The sequence below is a fragment of the Dipodomys spectabilis genome, unplaced genomic scaffold (genome assembly GCF_019054845.1).
Source record: "Dipodomys spectabilis isolate Male_0828 unplaced genomic scaffold, ASM1905484v1 ptg000231l, whole genome shotgun sequence".
In the NCBI taxonomy this organism is placed as follows: domain Eukaryota; kingdom Metazoa; phylum Chordata; class Mammalia; order Rodentia; family Heteromyidae; genus Dipodomys; species Dipodomys spectabilis.
The window spans coordinates 4,745,989-4,768,944 of NW_024870908.1; the positions used below are offsets into that span (position 1 = coordinate 4,745,989).

At 43.7% G+C, this 22,956-nt stretch overlaps 1 protein-coding gene across 2 annotated transcripts in view; it reads right to left on the reverse strand.

The window, feature by feature from the left end:
- Rbfox1 (RNA binding fox-1 homolog 1) overlaps nucleotides 1-22,956 on the reverse strand; it is a 297,876-nt gene that overhangs the window by 69,355 nt on the left and 205,565 nt on the right. For both annotated transcript variants that reach the window (XM_042698275.1, XM_042698276.1), the window contains exons 4-7: nucleotides 22,093-22,146; nucleotides 17,217-17,309; nucleotides 15,056-15,116; nucleotides 11,269-11,322 (exon numbers count right to left, since the gene is read on the reverse strand). In XM_042698275.1, the coding sequence (XP_042554209.1) occupies nucleotides 11,269-11,322; nucleotides 15,056-15,116; nucleotides 17,217-17,309; nucleotides 22,093-22,146 (262 nt within the window). The remainder of the gene's footprint in view (nucleotides 1-11,268; nucleotides 11,323-15,055; nucleotides 15,117-17,216; nucleotides 17,310-22,092; nucleotides 22,147-22,956) is intronic.

Sequence of the window (22,956 nt, forward strand, 5' to 3'; positions counted from 1 at the left end):
GTGAAGAAGAGACATGACACAGACATGCGGGGAAGGAAAACCACAGGCGGACACCACAAAGATGATCGTCCGTGCCAATGGCCTACAAACTAGGGAGAAGAGGCCTCAGGGGAGTCCGATCCTGTCCGCATCTTACCCCTGGACTATTATTCTCCAGGTATTTGAGAAGACAAGATTTTCTCTTATTGAAAACACTGAGACTATGATACATTGTTCTGGTAGCCTAAATACACACACACATACAGACACACATACACACAACCATAAGGGTCCATACGCAGGATCATACGAGCCTCAAATTCCTATTAGACTCCAAGGTCTGGAATGGCTGTTTTCTAATTGACAGATTTATCCATCAAAGCCCGGAGAAGTCGTGGATCACCAGACTAGCATGGCGCTAATCCACGTAAGGAAGTTCCCATAGCTAATCCCCAATGCTTTGATGCCCGTCTGAGAGCTGTACTTCTCCTGCAGAACTCTGCCAGAGCTTCCCGTCCGGGGATCGTTTCCATGTGGGTACAGATGTTGCATGGAAATGCCGCGTTGTATGTTTAATTCTTATAAATCAAATCATGTGTTGATTGCAGCAGGAGATTTCCATATTTAAAGGAGCCCTGAAGTGAATCTGTCTGTCTAAATAATTCATTTTTGTAAGTTCTGATTTTCATAATACTCCAGAAGAAATACGTGGTGTCTTATTCGATAGTTTTTTTTCGTTTTCTTTTCCTGTCTCCGCGCTTCTTATTTTGACAGAGTTTTAGGAACAGTTGCAAGAACAGTTCCAAGAATCTCTGCACAACAGCTTTTCTCTCCTTCCTTCCTTGCCATTTAAAATTTTTAATGACTCACCCTTACTTTCCCCCACACCTAATTTCTAAGTGATAACGGATAGGAAATGTAACAGCAACAACACCTCCAAATTTGTCATACTGGCTATCTCGACAAAGGACCAGCCAGGCTACTCCACCTTAAACAATCGCCCACTCCTGCCAACCTGAGCAGCTGGGATGGGGGATGGAGGAGCACGAGGATCAAGGGTTCAAGGGCTGCATAGCCAGGTCTTACCCTCACCTCCACCCCTAATATAAATGGACAGACCGGGTTCTTACACCCACGTAATTGATGGGGATATTAAGACAGAGATCGCTGAGGATTCTGCCCAAAGCCACATAGATCGTGTGCCCAAGGCCGAGGGAAGTAAACTCCCGGATCGCCTGGGCTGCCTCACCGGCAGGGTCTTATCTAGTAGGTTCTGGCTAAGGGCCTGAGTTTCCACATCCTAAGTATCCAAAGGGGTATTGGTGTTTGTCACCACAGTAACTGTTAGCGACTCCATCTAATAGTAAGAAACAGCCATCAAGGTAGCACGCGCTGGGTTTCCGCTGAGTATGCTCTGTCTGCATTGCCATTTTCTTTGAAATTGATGAAACTCAAGAGGAAACAAAAGTGGGGGGGGGGAATATGCTTTAACCTCCTAATTCAGACTGTCTGGATCCTCCACGCCCGCTCATTCATGGCACCGATGTGGTGAGAACGCAACTCGATGTGGTTGTGCTGGGTAACCGAGGACGCCATCTTGAAGAGTTCTGCAGGTGCCGTCTGGTTCCAACACCTGATGGTTCCAAACTGCTGATGCTAACTCCTCCCCTGCCCACGTGTATGACTCTGCGTGGGGGGTTAAATCCAACCCCAGAAGCCTCTGGCCAGGATGGACCTCTCATAGACAAGAAAGATCCTACTTTCAAGCTTGAAGTAAGACCCAGAGGAAGGAAAGACAGGCGGAGGAGAGGGGTCCTGAACTCTCGAGGCTCTCTACAGTATGCTGGAAAATGTGTAGGCTCTGGGAACTTTCAAACTTAGTTTTTGTCTTTCGGACTTCCTAAGTTATTTGGCTTTGAGCAAGTAAGTCGAGGGACATCTCTAGCCACAGCCTTCATGTCTATAAAACAGGAATCAAGAACTTCCAATCTGTTGGGTACAGTGGCTCACACCTGCAATCCTAGCACCTCAAGAGGCTACAATTTGAAGGCAGCCTAGGATACTCTCATCTCTGCTTAAGAAAGGCAAAGTGTCACACACGGAGGCATGGCTCAAGTCGTAGACCACCAGCCTTGAGCAGAAAAAAAGCCAAATGAAACCGTGAGCCCCATTTACTGGCACAGAAATAAATAAGACTCCCCCCATCACAAAATGTAAAAAAAAAAAATCCAGTTTATCAAGTATGACTTGATCTATCACCTGAAAGGATGTGACAAATAGAAAATCAAGTCATCTAAATAACAATAGGAAGAGCAACCATGATTACTGTTGAGCATCTCAAGTTACAACACTATGGAGGTTCACCGTGCTTCTTTAAAACTGGAGGAGCGGATGGAGAGGTGGCCCGGGGTTTTGTTTGCCCACAAAATGCTAATCCCAGTGGAACCCATGGGCTGCGCTTTGCTTCCACATTGGGAATTCTTGGCAGGGGTTGGGATTTGGGTGGCCTGAAAATGGAAAGGCAAGGGTAGCTTTGGGCAGAGCCACGTGGGACAGAGCCTCGCTTCTGCCCAACAGGGGGCATTCTGGGGAGAAGCCAGAAGCCCATACTGACTGTATTTGAGACAATTAACTAGTCTGCCCTGCCACACCTGCTCCTGAAGACAGTTTGGTTAGAAACCTCTCTGCGGAGGGGGGGGGGAGGGGGGAAGTAGACCTTGTGCTTTTGTTACAACCAACACCTTTCCAAGTTCCTCTACAGGGAGTCTAGGGGTTATTTGGGAAGAGGGAATAAGGGCTTCGAAGATGTTCTGAGAGGCTAAAGGACCTGTCCAGAGAGTCTTCTTATTTCACAAGTGATCACCGAGCTCTATTTTTGAAGGCACTGGGTATCTTTGTGGAACTGAGGTGGTAGGGATGGGATTCCTCATGAGTTGCTCCTTCTAAACCTTTCTTGCCAGGTTCAGTGTGAAATCCTGACTGCCCATCCTCCACACTGGGAAAAGCCGAAGATATACTTCACCTTTGAATCTCTCAAAAGTAGTGGGATGCAGTTACTGAAAACACACACACACACAACGCACACACACACACACACACACACACACACACACACACACACACACACACACACACACACACACACACACACACACACACACACACACACACACACACACACACACACACACACACACACACACACACACACACCACCCCCCAAAGGCCAAAAGCAAAATAGAATACTTCCACTGGCAAACATTATCCTCAGAAACGACAGAGAACGAATCCCAGTTTCTGTCTTTCGCACATGTACATCAAACACACACCAGAAACACAAATAAGTTCATCTCCCCCCACCTCTCCAAAGAAAAATCTCAGTGATATTTCAGATGTCTGTGACTTAAAGTGATAAGGGCTTACTACAATGACAAGTGTGCATCCATTAACCTTCACGTCAGATTTAAATATGTAACCCATTAACTAATTTAATCTCTCCTCTCCTCCCCCCACCCCCAAAAGAACCAGCCATGGGTTTTATTCTTCTAATAATCCTTGTTTAGCTTTTATAATGGTATACAGTTTAATGAAAAACTCATTAGAATGTTGCATAGAGAGTATAATTAATTCTGGCTTGTTCTTTCGCTGTGACTGGCTAGTGCAGATACTGAATTGCATTCTCTACCGGCTTTATTAATTTTTTATAAACTAATATTTCTACTGTAATGGGCTGTAGCTGTTCCATACAAGTTCTGCGAATACACTGTCATTAGAGGGAAAGAATCCAAAGTAAGCTTCTATTAAAGAATAGTTTTTTTCTTCAATCCTACATCTTCAAAAAGGGATGGAGGACAAAAATCTACATAATTAATATCCGGGGTATTAAGTAGTATTCTGGACAATTTGTCTCTATTTACACAACAACTTAATTGGTTGGGCAAATACTAGTAGCTATAAATTTTGGAAGCAGAATTATCCACAGAGCTGCAGAGTTTGTAATTGAATGGCAAATACAAGCTAAAACAATTTAAAAAAAAAAATCTAATCAACTCATGTTTGAAATCTCTGGAAATTTACTTCCAAGGGAAGAGATTTAAACCAAATAGGAAACAAGTTGTATGGTAACTTTTGCCAAGCACTAGTTTATCCTCAACAATGCAGCTGGGGATTGGGCACTGGTGGCTCACACCTATAAATCCTAGCTACTCAGGAGGCTGAGATTGGAGGATTGTGGTTCAAAACCAGTCCCGGCAGGAACGTCCATTAGGCTCTTAAACTACTCAAAAAGCTAGAAGTGGAATTCTGGCTTAAGTGGTAGAGCACCGGCCTTGAGTAAGAAAGCTTAGGGATAGCACTCAGGCCCTGAGTTCAAGCCCCAAGACCAGCACTAAAAAAAAAAAAAAAAAGTTAAAGCCCAAAGTGGGCTGGGATGGAATAAAATTCTGCCAAGATAGATGTAAGGAGGAGAAAGCAGAAGCAAAATGAATAGGAACCCAAAGGAAAGGCTGAGGTAAACAGATGCACAAGATAAACTCTTTGAAGTGGAACATCTACAAGCTGAAAATCCTTTGCCTGGGGACTTAAATCTAGAAGCTTCTGTTCCAGTTCACTGAAGTGCACCACATTCGGATTTGGCAAATGTGCAAGCTACAAGAAACATCATGGATCCGAAGGTCATCGGCCATAGGAGTTGCCGCTTGCAGCCACGGCTCTGTGTCGGGCCTGGGCTTTTCTGTGGGGAGGATGTGAAGGACAGGTCTCCTGAAGGCTGGCTCTGCTTTGAAACCCACCCTGCGGCCTTCCATCCGGCAGCAAGCTCAATCGCATGCTCATACTCAGGACTCAGGGACAATTACACTAATCCCAATCTAAAAGCCACAGAAAACAAATGGGGTTCTAAGAACTAGAGTTGGTCCACGTGTGTGTGTGTGTGTGTGTGTGTGTGTGTGCGCACACACGCTCACACGCACACCAGTACCAGAGCTTGAACTTAAAGGCCTGGGTACTATCCCTTAGCTCCTTTTGCTCTAGGATGGAGGAGCTCTAATACTTGAACCATAGCTTCATTGCTGGCATTTTGGTGGTGCATTGGAGATGAGAGGTTCAATGGATTTTTTTTTCCTGCCTGGGCTAGAATCTGGGATTGAACCAGGATCCTCAGATCTCAGCCTCCTGAGGAGCTCCGATGACAGGTGTGAGCCATCAGCATCTAGATCGATTCCACTTTCGTTGGTGTTTGTTATGCTATTATATTCAAATTTCAGGGGACAAACTGGAAAGAGGTCTATTTAAAAGCGAGGTGCAGGCCATTCTCTTGAAGACATTGGACTCCGTGAAGGCATGCTAGACGAGTCATGGGGCGGGAGGCCCCTAGCTGTGCCCTTTGACCTCATCCAGAGATGGAAGATCATGGTTCACAGTAGCGGAAAAAAGTCCCACAGAAAACCCCCATAAATACCTTGGTACAGATAATCCAAGGTCAACTACAGCTGCCCTTTCTGAGATGAACAATCACAGAGTGTGATATCCAACTTCTTCATTTTTCTTGTCTCAGACTTTCTATTGAGATCCCTGATCCGCTTTTCCCTCGCTTGCTTGCTAGGAGCGGGGTCGGGCGCAGTGACTCACGGGCACGGACAGGTGTGCACAGCACAGCGGCTCACCGGCCGACACAGGCCAGATGGAGGTGACATGCCCAGTCACCTGAGTTCCACCGATTTGACTCCACTGTCAGTCTGCGAGGTTTTCTTACCCGCACCTGATCCTTCCTCTAACCCCAAGCTGGCCCGTGTTCCAGAACCTAACCACCTATCAAAGGGGGCCTTTGCGGGCTAGTCAGGCCTTTCTGTGAAGAACATTCCCTCCTTCCCCTCACAGTGCAGAAACTTTTATTTACAGGAAGTGTTAGCCATTCGGGGCCTTGCCAGCCCTTCCCCACTGAATTCCTGCTAATGAGGACATGTTTCTATTTATCATTGTTTGGGGTGGGGGGAACTTTAACGATGTGTTTCTTGTCTTGAGGAATCTAACCCTATCTTCAGAAGATCTAGCAGTAGTTTTGGTCATGGAGTACCGGAACTCGAATGCGATCTTTCCTTCAATTGGTGGGAGAGTTTGTACCCAGACAACAGGTGTTCCGGTGGCCCAGGACACGCATGCTACTAAGCCTGCTGCCCTACAGCTCTGCCGTGGAATGAGCAGTCACAGCAACAAGCAGGCTGGTAGGATAACCGGGGTGGAAGTTCTGCAGTGTGTCCCTCACTAGCAACGGAGAAACAGAGCCACGTCCCATGTTGGTACATGGGGTAGCACGTGGGCACCTGGGTGTAAACTTCCGTTATTCATCTTTACTTTGTCTTACTTGTAAAGATTCAAAGAGCTTTAAATCAACAGTTTCGTTGGGCAGATATGCCTGTCTCTCCAAGGCATGACACCCCCATGCCCAAACCAGAAAAATCTTTGTGTTCGAAGGTAGAAGTTATTTCATTAACCGGAAAAGAGTGAGAATCCTTCTCGGAGCCTTCTTGGAAACTCGATTTATCATCACACACACAAGGCTGAGATTTGTGGATTGTGGTTCAAAGCCTGCCTGAGCAGGAAACTCTGTGAAGCTCTTATCTCCACTTAAATAATAATAACCATTTAAATAATAAAAACCATTTAACAATAATAATAGCTCTGTCTCAAGTGGCAGCATGCTAACCTTGAGCAAAATAAAAATGCTAAGGGACAGTGCCCAGGCCCTAAGTTTAAGCCGCTCCAATACTGGCACACACACATACACACCCAACTTCAGGTGGACTATTAGAAACAAATAGTATGATTCGACTTAGCCCCCTCAGATTTACCTGGACTCTGCAGTATGGCCATACACATAGGCTGGCCCAAGTCTTCAAGATGCCCTGGTCTTTAATTGACTTCTCAACCAAGCATCTGCCTTGAGACAAAGCCTCAAGGGGTCTAAAGAAGATTATTTGTAGGAAAATAATCAATGCTGTTTTAACTTCACAGGAAAACAAATTTTCATGGAAGAAGACACACACACACACACACACACACACACACATTAATTCCTGGGCTATTCTTCTGGAGACTGGTGTGAAATAAGAATTTGAAAGAGCTCGTCTTAAGTCTGACTGGAGGAGAATTCAGGGAAAACAGCAGCCCCAAAGAAAGCCATTTTGAAACCTCTTCTCTAGAGGCCCAGCTTGGAATGCATGTGTGATGGGGGATGGAGAAGAGGGAAGAAGAGGGAGTCAGCAAATGTCATAATTTATCAAAGCAAATTAATACTCTTCAGCTAGTAATTAAAGGTCCTCATTAAGCAGCTCTCCCCACCTCCCCCCCCACACCCTGCGTGAGCAATAAAAATGCATGGGGGCATGCAAAGGTCGCCTACAAAAATCAATAACTTGCCATTTTATAATTAAAAGAGAAAATAAATGTGAGGGAAAAGTCCACTAAATTAGGAAAATTACCTTTAGGAGAGATTGAAAATATTGATTTTAATTTACAAAATATGTGAACTTTTCATGCCCCGTTCGGAGAGACAATCGGGGTCTGGGTGGTTAATTTTGCATAAGCTTCAGAAAAAAATCAATAATTAGGTTGTGGGAATATTATGAAATTTGTCATTAACATACCATCTTCTATATAGAAATGAGCCATACGTCTAGCTTTTCTATCTTGGACAGATTCGGGGTTGGCCTACAAAATATCCAAAGCAAATCAAATGACAAGTTCTTCGTTTCAGCTTTAAGACAGACTTCACAATTGCAAGATAAATCCAGACTTTTTAAAAAAGTATGTAGCTAGGGGAACTTAAACTGCTACTTAAACTTTCAGTCCTGGGTATATAAATGCATACATAGTATTAATAATTATGCCCAAGAATACAAGTGGATAAACTGCTAGTCATCTTCTTAACTTTGCCTATAACTTTGCATACATACAGGGGCCGGAAGCAGTTGATTGGAGCTGGCTGGATTCTTAAGTGTTTGTGGATTAGCGAATATCTCAGAGAAATTGCTGGGGCATGAGGAAATGGCGGTGACATTTCCCTACCTGTCTGATTATCATGGCATCTGCCTAACTCCACGTACAAATGCTGAGGTGGAAGAGGAGCATCTGGTTAACTGGGATAATCCAAATATAGGCAACATAAAGCACAGATATACAGGTTTTGTGAATAATACTTCCTCTCCTTCCTTCCTTCCTTCTTTCCTTCCTTCCTGCCTTCCTTTCTTCCTGCCTTCCTTCCTTCCTTCCTTCCTTCCTCCAGTCGTGGGGCCTGAACTCAGGGCCTGGGCGCTATCCCCCAGCTCTTTCACTCAAGGCTGGTGCTCTACCACTTTGAGCCACAGCGCCACTTCTGGTTTTCTGGTGGTTCACTGGAGATAAGAGTCTCATGGACTTTCCTGCCTGGGGCTGGCTTCGAACTGTGATCCTCAGATCTCAGCCTCCTGAGTAGCTAGGATTATAGGCATGATCCACTGGCACCCAGCTCTCTCACCTTAGAAAAGTTGTTTTTAACAACTTGAATTCATTAGAATAGCTCATAGGGATGACTTTTGGTTATTCAGGCTCCTTAAAATTTCTCCAGACACAACTAATTATGACACCCGACTTTCTGTAGTGATGGTAACTTGTTTGAGTTGAACATGTGACCACAGGACACGGCTGAGAGGAATTATGACTCAATATCTCCCTCTCTTTTCTATAAATATATATATTTATAAAAATATAACTCAGGCTCAGAGATAAGCAAAACAGGATTTCCACATCTGTCCTGCTTCTGACCAACTGTGTAATCACAAACCCCTGGCTCAACCTTTTACTTTTGTACCTTTGTTTCTTCGCCTGTACCATTGCCAGGAGGACTGAACTCATTTAGCTAAAGTGCTTAGCAAGGTGCCTAAGTCTTCACTGCAACATTACCTTCCTAATTTACTCTCCACCTGCAGCCCGCGGCCCCCACGGCTGACACCAAGCCCTGGGCTAATTTGAGTCGCCGTTCTGATGCTCTACAAGGAATGCAGATCCATTTATTCCCCTGTAAGTCAGACCTATTCAACACCCGCAAACATACGCATGACATAGTTGGTATTTCTCCGGGTAACAGAGCCAAGAATGAATAGCAGCAGCCTCGCTGCACGAGACTGGGAAAACGATAGGATTCTCCCTCACGACTCCCACAAGGCAGACTTCCTGCTGCTTCTCCTTGCCCTCAGGATTCTGGGGAGCAAAGCTGCACACAGCAGCTCGGGAACCCCCGTCCTCCCCACACGCACACATGGGGAGACCTGGCACCTCCTCGGGCCAGCTGTTCCCTGGGGACAGCATCTGCAGAATCAGATTCTAACTTCACCACTGCACTCTAGGAGGACTCTTATGTCTCTTCAGCTTTGGACAAATGCAGCCCACCGATACCCAGTGCCCCGTGGACAGACAGACAACCGGGCCCTGATCCCAGAAAATCACCCCTGGAGTGGACACGCGAAGAACTACAAACCTAGCCTTCTCACGAGTTACAAGAAGAAAAAAGAAAAAAGAAGCAGCCTCCGCCTCTATGTCGAAGTTGATGCTCGGACCCGACACGAATTGGCTCTCCTCTAGTCCTCCCCCGCCCCCCACCGTCTCCCCAAAGTGGGGCGTGAACTTTCTCATTTTTATGTCCCAAACATTGTACTTAGTGTTCTGTAGGCACCCAAGTCCTCCTATATATTAATCCCTTGAGTTCTAATAAATACCTGGGAGGAAACTGAGGCACAGAGAGTTTAGGTGACTTTGTCTAGAGCACAGTGCTGGCTAGGAAGGGAGTCGGGGTTCAAGACAGGGCTGTCTGGGTGCGGTTCCCCCATTGCTCACCTTGCTGTGTGTCCTCACACGAGGTGGACAATCAGGGAGAGTCTCACAGCTGAGCTCTCCTTCCCCTGTGTGAACGCAGCTCCACAGCAGTGGCGCCATCTTGGATTTCATCTAAGACTTGGTGAAGATGAGCTTACTCACACGCTGACTTCCTCACATCTTGAATTCAGGTTCACACGCTCTCCTACCCACATTTACCCAACTTGTATTATTATTTGGGCTTGAACCCAGGGGCTCTTGCATGCTAGGTAGATAACGCTAGCTCTTGGGGCTACACCCCCATGCCTTTTTGCTTTATTATTATTTTTTTTCAAATAGGGTCTGATGTTTTGGACTGGGCTAGCCTTGGGCTTCAATCTTCCTATTTCTACCTCCTGAGTTACTGAAATGATGGGCATGACCATCATACCCACCTTGTTTGGTCAGACAATCTTGCTAGCTTTTGCCCAGGCTATACTCAAACCATGATCAGTCCATCTCGGCTTCCCATGTGGCTGGGATTACAAGTAGACCAAGCCACGTCCACCCTCCAAATATTCAGTTTTTGCAAATTGGATTTTGGGCTGTTTTATCTGTCCCTTTCTCTTCTTCCGGGGGTGATGCTTTGTCTCAGGGAAAAGACAGGAGTGTAGCACTCCAGGAGGACAGCTTAGCATCCCGAGATCACTTACTGAGGAGTGCGGAATGAACTAGTTAAGATTCTTCCCTCCCTTCACGGGCTAAGTCTGCTGCCGGGGCTGTAGGTATTGGGAGCAGCCTGACCCTGAGCTTGGAGACCTCAGGCAACGGGGAGAGTCAAGCCCTGCTCAACAGGACTGGGAATCTCAGCCACTGCTGCCTCCAGATTCTCCTCTCCCTGATCTGTTAGCTGAGTTGTTTTGTTTTCCCCTAAGAGGGTTGATTTCCCAACAAGGCGCAGAGAGAGACAAATCCTCAAAGCAAAGCAGAGAGAAGTGAACTTGCTAAGGGAAATGGTTTCACAGAGCCAAGAAAGACCACTTTTGAATGTCTTTTTTTAATTTTTTCCTCCTTCTAGTTTTCAAAATCATTCTTGGTTTGGCCGAATCATGGCCACGTGATCGGAGGCCTTCGCCAGCTCTCTGCTTTGCTCGGGAAGAGGGGAAAAGGCAACCCCACGTGGAAATGCGTAACGAAAGACACATGCAGGCACACGAAGTTCAATGGGCGCAGACTATCCCCTCCATTGCATTCAACAAAGCCGGGTGCTTTCCTTTAGGGCAAAGCCACTGTGGAGCGTTGGTTGTGAGAACAGGGATCCATGCTCACCCCACAGTGGAATGGCTCTCTCATCTACTAACTGGCTTTAAATACCCTTGTCTTTGCCCCAAAGAAACCACCCAGACAGGCAAAGCACATTTAGCAAAGACTAGCATTCCTGCATGCAGAGAGCAAATTCCTTACCTGCATAGAATTCAGGGCTGTAGACTGCACCCACCACGGGATTCAATTTCCAGCCTTCAATCAAACACACAGAAGCATTGTCATCAGCTTTGATGCAAACATTTATCCCTGTCAAACCACCATCATCCAGAGAGATGGGTTGAAGTATTATTTTTTCAAGTCTTTTAAATTTTTTTTTTGGCCTGTTGGTCATGGGGCTTGAACTCAGGGCCTGAGGTATCCTTGAGCTTTTGCAACCAAGGCTAGTGCTTTACCACTTTGAGCCACGGCTCCACTTCCGGTTTTCTGGTGGTCAATCAGAGATAAGAGTCTCACAGACTTTCCTGCCCAGGCTGGCTTCAAACTGTGATCTTCAGATCTCAGCCTCCTAAAGAGCTCGGATTATAGGCACAAGCCACTGGCATGTGGCAAGTCCATCTATTTTAGAAGCATTGTTTTGTAGTGCCAGAACTTGAACCCAGGGCCTCTCGTAAGTGTCTCGTAAGTGTAATTTAAGTGCACTAGTCTATCTGTCTATTTACCTGTCTGCCTAGCTATTTATCTCTGGATATATATATCTATCTATATATATATGGATATATATATCCATGTATATGCACACATACACATTTTATACATATTACTAAAGTTAAAAGACACATAGATTGAGCATTGCATGCATAAAAATATTCAGAAACTATATGTAAAAAATAGATTCTTGCTCCTCTTTGATTTTTCTCTCAAGGCAAGCTAATGGAAAGGATCCACTGATTAGGTACAGGTAAGCCTTTTAAAATGACGTAATTAATCTCCTACCGTAGCAATCGTTTTAGAACCGCTATAATAATTTCAGTTGTGTCTTCTTTCACACGTCACCGCGCGATAATCCATCACAAGTCTTTTGCATTAAATTTATACAAATTTGGAAACTTGCACAAACAAAACTCCTTGCTGAAGTTCACTGTACCTATTATCTTTCCTAATGATTACTCCGAGATACGGGGGAATTCTGAACTGCTGTTTGAATACTAAAGAAAATGGTTTTTTTGTTTTTTTAATCCCCTGGAGATTTAGCATGGAATACATTTTAATGCATCCAGGGACCATAAAAATCCTTAATCAATGCATGATATCTAAGGTAACTTTCAAGTAATCAGCCTATGAGATTAACAGTCTGTGATTCTCCCAAATAGAAGATGGAAAAAGTTTCTTTAAAGTGGCTCATGGCTCTGACACAGGAAGAGAGCACGTAAGAGTGTTCACGAACAGGGAAACCCATCACAAGATGGGAAAACCATTTTTAAGGAATGATGGAGTCTGAAGATCTATGGCTGTTTTCCCTCCCAGATGCTGAGGAAGCTTTATGGTACTGCTCATTATGGAAGTCGTGAACATCACAGTGGGGTAGGGCTCCTATTTAGCCCTTGTATCCTTGGGCCGAGGGCCAAATATCAAAATGTCCTTTGATGAATGTTCTGGAGAAAAGACGTGGGTCCACGTTCGCGTGAGTCACAGAACGCCTCCCACAGTGAGGACCCAGCTTCACCGTGTGGGCCAGGTATGGCTTCCTAAATCCTGTTCTTCTGAGAACAGCAAAGAGGAACCCAGAGACATAATGTCCCAAGAGGCTATTTTGCTTCATGTAGACATCTCCTTTAGCACACCTCCTTTTGTAATATAAACCTGGGGCACGGTGTTCTCCAAATGGGGACCTCTTAATGACGTGTTAATGATCATGGTAGGCCTATTAGCCTAGAAGCATTTCTAAGAAGAGCCTATGACTGTAGAGCTCACATTTGCCTTGTTTGTTTATATTCCTTGTTTGTTCTGGACCAAGCAATCCGTGTATGTCTGTATAGCATCTCCTGGCCTTCCCCCTCCCCTCCTTTCCCCATCTCTATCCATCTACCCTCCTATCCATCTACCTATCTACGAATCATTCTACTTTGGTCTCTGATTTCTTCGCAGAACCTGTCTCTTTCATTCCTTCTCTTAGTCGTCTTTGGTTCAATTCCCAGCTCTATTTTCGTGAACGTGACCTGTGAACTCCGCTCCAGCGTGAATCCCCCGCACCTGAAATGGTGCTCTCTATCAACACTGACTCGCTTCTGTTCTTAAAAAGCAGAAAACAAAACCTAAACCAAAAGGAGCACAGAGCGTTTCCTGTGGAATGTTGTCTGGCTAGGATTCTGCTCCTTCCCCTCTCTGAGGAAGCTCAGTCCTGACCCACAGATGCTCGGCATCCAACGCAGGATTCTGCTCCGAGAGTCTGTCTTCCACCGAAGGCAATGAGAAGCTAGCCCTTGAAAATCACCTCTGCTCAAGGCTTGCTCGGGCTTACGCAAATGGCATGCAAATGACATGCAAATGGGCACCTCACTTTTGTGACTCCTAGAAGTACCTGGAAGAGCCCCTTGGGATGAGCCTGCTGAGGGCTGAGCCTGCCATTGTCAGGAAGATGGACAAAATGATCCCATTTTTTAATTTCTTAGGCAGTGAGCGTTACATCCCCAGGCTTTGCAAATTCCAAGATTTTCGATCAAGGACATTAAATTGAACAATGAGGCTTACAACCGAATGAGAAAAGCTGATAGAGCCCATCACTCCCAGCCCCCTTCCCCACCCCCCACCCCCTGTCTCCCCATGAAGGCAATGGTGCAAAGCCCAGACATGCACATGGGATCTTGCTCGATATCAGATGCACAGCAGTTCAGAGACCCCTCGGAGGCTGGGCCTCAGCCGGGGACTGTGCGTGAACTGGCACACCGAGTACATCCCTGCACCCCACAAATTTAGCTTGCCCACCCCCCCAACACAGGCCACGGGTCTTCAGCCATCTTTGGAATCATGTTGGCCCGTGGTACGTATTGTTGCAGTGGGTGTTCAAAAGCACACCTAGAAACCCTCCCACGGCCTCCTCCAGGGCTCTGCTGCTGTCGAATGTTCCAGAAACTGCCCTGAAGAACACTGCACACAGGATGGTGATCTCCTCATCCAAGAAGATGCACAGTGGTCGGGTGGGTGGCATCTCACGCGGGCCGGGGTGGGTGGGAACACCTGGATCTTTACCCAGCGTGAAAGGCCTCCCTTTGCATTATCTCAACCTGGCCTCGGCTCCATGGCTGGGTCAAGTGTGTGGCAGCGACTGTCTACGCTAGGTGCGGGTGCACACTGGGTTGCTGGGGCTGAGGCAAATGGCGAGCAGAAAACAAGAGACTCAGACTCCATTGTGGGTAGCTCAGTGGCAGACCTTTAGAAGTGCAGAGCAGAGGGACTTTCCCTTTCCCAAATAGGTAGCCATTGGAAGAAGGAAGAAAATTAATAAAAAAAAAAGCGACTACTAAATTGCTTACAGAAGTCAAACCAACACCACGAGCAAACTGATTGTCAGTCAGCACACCTAAGTGCTTCATATGAAATCACTTGATGAGGGGTTTTGAGAACTATTCTTGGTGAGAGCATACATCCCCGCACTTAGCTGCAAATTGGCCCTGCCCGGGAAACCCAGAATGGAGCAAAGAATACACTCAGACTCTGCTGTCCTTGTGGAACTCAGTCATAAGCACCTTCTAAGTACCTTCCAAAGCTTAGTCACCTGGGAGAAGATTCAAAGCCAGAGCCAAATCGTCTGAGGATGAATGACTGTGGCCAACAAGGGGTCATCAGTAACAAAGGAAACAAATCAAACCTCCACCGCCTGCGCCATCTGAACACCACACTCGCCTTTGTTGAGAGATTGCCCTGGTTAAGTCACACAACAGATTGAGGGATGGGGTGGGTTTCCTGCACCCAGGCTTTCTCTACTTACCATTCGTGTAGGGGTTGACGGTCTTTTTATTTGTCATTACCCGGGCAGTGGCGTTATTTACCTATGTGCACAGAAACACCAATGAGGACAGGAGCTAAGCCCAGCTTGATATTCTATTAGTTGCATGCATTATGACTGTGGTTATTTATTAAAAAACAAAAACAAACAAAACCGAAAAGTAAAAAAACAAAACAAAATAAAAACCAAAAAGCATTTGTTCAATTTTATTTTTTTTAAAAGGCAGTAGGTGCATAACAAAAATCATACATTTTTTTTTTTTTCGGGTTTAGAATTACATTTAGCTTCATCACCATTTCGACTGACAGATCATTTCAGTAAAGCAACGTCACCTCGTTTGTACAGTTTAATCAAGAGACAGTTACAAAAAAAAAAAAAAAAGAAAGAAAGAAAGAAAAAGAAAAAAGAAAAAGCAAATGAAAAGAGACTTTAGAGACCAAAAAGCATGCTTCTATTCTGTGGTGACACAGAATCGATCGGGGTGTTTTTTTAATTGTTGTTATTTTTATAAACAAACACACATAAATTAAGTTCACATGGAAGGACATGCAGTGGAGGAGAGAAGAGACAAGCTACATCAAAAGAAGAGACAAAGGAGTTTAAGCCGTGTTGCAACACTTGGGGAGGGGGGGTGGGAAGAAGCGACATCTAAGCATTCAACACTTGGAACAAGAGCTTCGCTCATAGCAAGGAGGGTGGGGGGGTCATTCAAGCTCCCGTGTCACAGCTAAGGAGAGGAACATGGGAGAGGGTGCATCGTGGTCACACGGAATGGAGTTTAACGACCTGAGTAGGATAATGATAATCCAACCAGTCAGAACCTCCCAGGCTAGCTTCGAACCGACACTCAAAATTACAAGGCGGACCGATATCCAAAAACAAAATAAATAAACTGAAAAGAAACAACAACAACAACAACCAAAAAAACCAAAAAAAAAAAAAAAAAAACAACCAAACAAGAGCACCAAGAAAACTTAACAAGTCGGAAAAAAAAAATTCACGTGGTAGGTAAGAGATATAGAGAGAGATATCAATGTAGAGAGAGAGAGATCAGCGCTAAGTACGGGAAGCGGCAGGTGGACAGCACTTACCATTCTGCGGTTTGTGTACATTTACCAGGGTTACTGAGAGTTTGGTGAGGGGCCTAGCGTTACCGTCCAAGGGAGGGGAGGGGAAATGAAGAGGCAAAATATGCAACATCTTACTCCAAAGACTAAAGCAATTTTTCAACTGGTATATAATTTTTTTTTTAAAAAAAAGGTTTCTTTTTTCTTGTTGTTTTAAAACAAATATGACCCTGTGGCGTTGCTGAAGGAGCTCTCTCAGTGGTACAAATAGAAGATCTGGTATCTCAGACTATGGTGACTATTGCTAGGTTTTGCAATGCACAGAGGCAAACTGAAAGCCCTGCACTGTGATTCTTGACATGACAAATAAATAAATAAACAAATAATGCAAAAATTCAATTTGGTTTCTTATATATATATATATATATATTTTAAATGAAAGATTTCATGGCAAAGCCTCTCACTTTTCCCCCACTTCGCTTTATTATTTATTTATTTATTTATTCTGCAACTCTTTCCGATGCTATGGCTTTCACCATGTGGATGAAATGATTCATTTGTAGACCACTGCAGATCTCTCTCCAAGCCTGACGTTAAGAGCGGAAAACCAAACAAACAAAACAAAATGACTGCCTTGCATCCGATTTGCTTTGCTCATTTTGGCTACTCCCTTTGGAACAACACCTTACTGCACCTGCCGCTTATCAAACGTGGAAAATAAAATGTAAAAAAGAAAAACCGAAACCACAGTAAACTTGACGATTCACCTTTTCTTTTTGTCTTACTTTTGTTATTCACCTTGCAGCGGTTAAAACAAAAAAAAAAAGACAACCACAAAAAAAAAAAAAAAAGAGTAAAACATAAAGTTAAATTTAAAAAACAGAGTAAGGCCAGTTTTCCTTTTTATATATATAAAATATATATATATATATAATGTGTATATTATATATATAAACAATGAGAAGGGGGTGGGGGAATCACATACAAGACACCAGTGATGCATCTACAGGAAACAAATGAGCATGGAGCAGACATTTATCAAAAAAGATGAAAGGGAAAATATTTTGAACATGCACCTCGATTTTACGGCCCTCTACCACGGTGCCGTGTAATTTCTCCCTCGCCCTGTCCGCATCGGCACTATTTTCGAAAGTTACGAAACCAAATCCCTGCATGCAGGAGTAAGAAGGGAAAACAACATGCACATTATTATTTCAATCAACAACCACGTGGTAACATTCTCTTGCTTTAATTTCTATGTCTTGTCCTGGCTTCCGTTCTGTAACATGCAAATTAGAGAAATTATAATAATACATAGTGCAATAATTAAACGACTAATGTCAACAAGATTGGTTGGTTTGGGTGTTTTTTTTTTTTTTTTTTCTGTCACCGGTTAGCTAATAACCTCTAAAGAATTCAACCAATGATATTCAAAATACCCCCTTTCTAAATGTCACTACCCAAACAGAAATATAAATCTAACCAAAAGAAAACAAGATCAAAATAAATGTACACTGTATTCACAGAAGAAACGAAAGAACAAGAAAAAGAAAGGAAAAAAAGGAAACCACTTTCTTGACATGCAAATTAAGAGATAAAATGAAATAAAAATGTGTGCACGAAATCCAACCATGAATGCCAAAATCCTCTAACATTGCCTAGAGAGTCATGCTTGTGTGGTTTTTAAGAACATTTCCTCTTCATGCAATCTTAGGGTTATTCAAATTTGTCCATTTTACAGCCTTTACTTCTCAAAAACAAAAGTTACAAGCCTAAAAAACAAAACAAAACAAAAGGAAAGACCTTTTTTTCCGTAATAAGTCTTAAACTCTTTGTGCTAATAAACAAAAAAAATCACATGAAATGAAGAGAAACAAACTTTCATTGACTTAGAATGCAAACAATTCAAGTAGCAGTTCTCATAATCCTTTTCCCCCATAATACCCTTCATGCGTCAGAATTCAGTGAGTTTCCTTAAACAACAAGAAGACATGGAAACATACTGCAGTGTTTTTAAGGTACTAGGCTGGTATTCATTTGTCATATCTGCAGGTAGGGAGACAAAATTCTTCAGGACTAGAAGGTGACTTAATTACTCTGAACATTTCCTGTTTTGCTAACATAATAAATAATACCCTTGAGTTCACCACAGGTACATTTTGCTTTTAATATTTCAGCCTCAAAAAAAAAAAACCAACCCCACTACATCTGACACAGTCATAATCCACCTCTGGTCTTCACTGACATGCACCTAAGAAGAGTGCAGAAAATATAACACATTATTTTTCAAAGCCTCTCAATGCGCAAGGACATCTTGTTCAGAAGCATATCCACCAACCATTTGAAACACCTGTACTGGAGATTTTGCTTGACTCCTTCTTTTGCTTTCCGGTACAAATTGGGTCAACTTTAGGAGTTCTGTCAACACTCTTATTTGCACTGGCCAACCTTACATAAAGGTGAGTAAACGTAAGCTTTGAGGTATTATGCCATTCCATTTTTAAATTATTTTTTAGGAATAAAATCTGCAGTAATTTACAATAGTGTAGCGGTCATGAGCAGCTAGTATTGGCCCTCCTCCTCCCTTCCCTCCCTCATTTCCTCCCCAATCTCGTAGACAGTCTCTATGACAACATGTAGAGATGTTGAGAGAGGGGTTGTACAGTGTGGGGGCTAATGGACAACTTTCCAGTTATTCTGTGGAGAACACAAGGTAAAGGAGATGTGTTCAGATGCAGATCGATGGTTCTTTGTTAAGACTGCCTATACAGAAAATAAACCAAGTTTCCTTCTTTTGGAGGATTGGACTGAAGTAGCTTGTACAATCACTCCCAAGAGAGAGGGTTTGTGATTAATATTACCCAACTAATTGGAATGAATCGATTGATTAATTAATTGAGGGATCCAACGAATACAAGCTCGCATTGTACACCACAGAAAGATCCCTGTTCTGTCTTTCTTGCTTATACTCCATGTCTAAATTGAGTACTCAAAAATATTTGCTGAGCAGTTTACGGGAACGGGGGCTGGGGGGGGGTTGAGGAGAGGGAGCAGCTGGGACGGCTCTTATTCTATTTGACCACCTCTTCTCCATCAGCAGATCCCGAACCTAGTCATACATCAGAAGGATCCGGAAGCATATTAAAACTTTAGATGCCTGAGCCCTGGTTCATTTCTACTGGGTAAGAATTTTTTTTAATGAAAAGTCCTAAATTGTTTGGTCTGTAAAATTTGTCTGTGTCAGAGAGGGATTAGGGGCGTGGTTCGAGTGGTAGAGCACCTGTCTAGCATGTTCCTGACTTCAAACCCTAGTACGACCAAAAAATAAAAAAATAAACAAAAGTTGGATAAACCTGCCTGTGGGAGCCAGAAATTCGATTTTTCACCACCTCTAGTTTCCAAGGGGTCTTGGTAATGAAGTGAATTTTATCTTGCTGGTTTTGAACGAGCAATCTATAGGGTAGAGAGAGCGTAAGCTCAGTCATTTGGAACTTCTATGTAGTGGTAAAGCAAAGATGATGTGTAGGTACCCCATTTGGAGTCTTTTTGTGTGTGTACATCAGTTGTGGGGCTTGAACTCAGGACTAGGGTGCTGTCTCTGTGCTCTTTTGCTCAAGGCTAACACTGTACCACTTTGAGCCACAGCACCACATCCGGTTTTTTGGTGGTTAATTGGAGATAAAAGTCTCAGGGAATTTCCTGCCTGGACTGACTTTGAACCACAATCCTCAGAACTCAGCCTCTTGTGTAGCTAGGATTATAGGCATGAGCCACTGGCATGTGGCTCCATTTTGTGTCTTAAATAAAGGTTCTAAGGCTCCCTAGGTGGATGAATGCACAGATCTCTCATTTCCTATGGAGGGAAAAGAAACCAAGTCTTGTGTCTCTTGATTTTTATGAGCAGAACTATTGATAAAGGATCCAAAGATTCATTTTCTCATAGAGTAAGCACACCGCATCTCCCTTCCATCCTGTGAGTGTTACACCTGCAGGGAGATGTTGCCCAGAAATTCATATTCATCATTCAACTACAGCTCATGTAACCTCTCCAGAACCCTCTGCCTCCTAACCATAGGTCTGCGTGGGGCAGGAGTCTTACCAGACTTTTATTTTTTAAATACTGTGGGACACAGCGCATTTCACAGCAGTTGTTCATCTGAATAATCTGCATCTCCCTGAGGATGGGAAACACCTGTGAATGAGTGACCTGAAATGTCACAAGCGTGTGTGAGCGTGCTGTGTGTGCACACGTGTGTGTGTGCGCATGCTGAATATTGAATTGCCTATTTCTCATATACATTAGGGCATGTATGTGCATCTGTGTGTATGCATCTCTACACTGAATAATACATTTGTTTGGTATATTAGAATATGTGTGTATATGTATGTCTCTATACTGAATTGTGTTTCTCAGCTATATTGAATGAAATTCTGAATTGTACATTTCTTAGGCATATTGGTGTATATGTATTGTGTGTGTCTCTATGCTGAGTCAAGTAATGCATTGTACATTGTTTCAGTATATTAGACTATATGTATATGTGTGTTTACTGAATTAAATACTGAATTCTATATTTCTTAGGTGTTTCAGCCAAGATCTAAATCTGGCTCTCTCCTCCAGATAAAGCACTTTGGAGATTACAACAACAAACCATTCTGAATCTCCTGAAAGGGAAAAGAAAATGAACGTTTAGGATCCTCCTATATCCCTTCCAAGCATGATTATGCAGATACAGCATTTCTCCTGCAAATGTAGTCTTCAGTGTGCTTATTGCCGCTACTCCATGAGATACTTGGGTTTTACAGTGCCAGAATACACACAGGCAGGGAAGTGGCCTCACTGGATTTGAGTAACATGACCAGAGAGAAGGAATACTCAGGTGGGAGAGAGAGAGAGGGGAGAAGGGAACATTGCCAAGGCCTCTTTTTTTTCTTCTTAGCATCAGCTACGCCCAATACACTGTTTTCCTTCCAGGGAGACCTGGATTGTTTTGTGGGTGCTGGAAGGAGAGACTTTTTAACAAGCAGGGCAGAGGTAGCAATGAAATGCCAGTGGGCACAAACATCTCTTTTACCTGCGGATAAAGGGTTCGGTATCTGTGCAAAAGAGAACAGTCCTTGTGTTGTGTTAAGGGCTGGCCCTGAGAGGGTTGTTACAATGCAGATTCCTGGGCCCACGTTCAAAGTTTCTGATTCAGTAGATCTGGGCGGAGCTGCAGAGTGTGTCTTTTGAACAGCTTCCGGGTCCTGCTGAGGCTGCTACTTTGGGACCCCTCCATCCCCTTCTAAAGACAACCCCTGATTGACAGCATGCGTTGAAAGCTTTGTCTTCTTTTTCCAATGTATTATCTCTCTCTAAAAGCCCCCAACTTTCCTTAGCTCTGTTAAACTCTAGGAAAATCTCTATCTCCATCTGTCTTTTTGATATCCTAGCACAATATGAACTCAATGGCCACAAGTGCCCTGCAAAAAGAGCATGAGAGAACACACTCATAAAGTTCAATTCAAAAGGTTGGTGAATATGACCTTTTCCTCCCCTACCACCCAGAGAAAGAACTGCACTTGATTAATACAGAGTCATCCACATATTTACCTGCTCGTGAGACTAGCAACTCACTTTTTAAATGTAAAGAACATAATTATCACTGAAAGACAACAGAAACGTAACAACAGTATCGTGATTATTTTAAAGCACGGTTCATTTTTCCCCCCTCTCTGGAAATTTGAGAGATGCATACAATCCATATAAGACAGCCACTTTCAATCACCCCTTTACACGTGTTCTCCGTGGAGCCCAACACATCTCTCCCGCCATTTTGGAAATCCCGTGGTGGGAGGGGGGGGGGCTTGTCTTCACAGCCGTCTGATTAAAGCAGTGCAGTTGTTTCCCTTATTTACAACAAACATGTTTACAACAAGCCAAGGGATTCTGAGGTGGATTAAGTCACTTACCTTGGAGCCTCGCTCATTAAAAATAATTTCAACATCTAAGATTTTACCAAATTGCTGCAAAGAAATAGAAATATTTTGTGAGCAAAGAGGAGGGGGGGGGGAACAGCAAATAAGACATAATGATGAATACTGTTATTCCTCCCTTGTTTAATATTAAGAAGATACGTTTCATATCGTTCCATGGTTAAATAATTTGCTTGAAACGAGATAGAACAGCCATATGGGCTATGTTCTGATTATGACATCTCCCACCAGGATGAGATATACTGTCGCAGTCTGTTAATTCCATGTGCCATTCGTGTGTGTGTGTGTGTGTGTGTGTGTGTGTGTGTGTGTGTGTGTGTGATCACTTTCCCAGACACTGAGCAGCAGAGTTTAAAAATGGCACATCACTACTTAGATAATGATTCACCTAGACTTCCCCACCAGCCCCTAGGAGAAACACTTTCAATGAGGTTAAGATTGGGCTAATAAAATATCCAATCAGAACAGCATGTGGTGGGTTTGGGCTCCTCACTCACAGATCACATACAGGAGACAAGTAAAATTCCAACATAAGATCAACCTCTGTGACCCAGGTACCCATGAGCATTGAGACCCTCTGGGGCTCTGAGCAACTCAGGCTAACATATGGGAAACCTCTGTACAATGAAACAAATGTCTTTTTGAACCATTAACCAAACTTGACTCTATGAAAGTTCTAGGCACCAATTTTCGGCCTTCAAATAAATTGGGCAGCCAAACAAAATGGAGCTACCCATTTCAGACTTTCTAGAACGAGTACTCTCCACACGTGACGTAGGACATCTTTGTATTTACGATTTTTTGTCGGGCTGGAATTCAGGTTTGGTGTGTGTGTGTTTC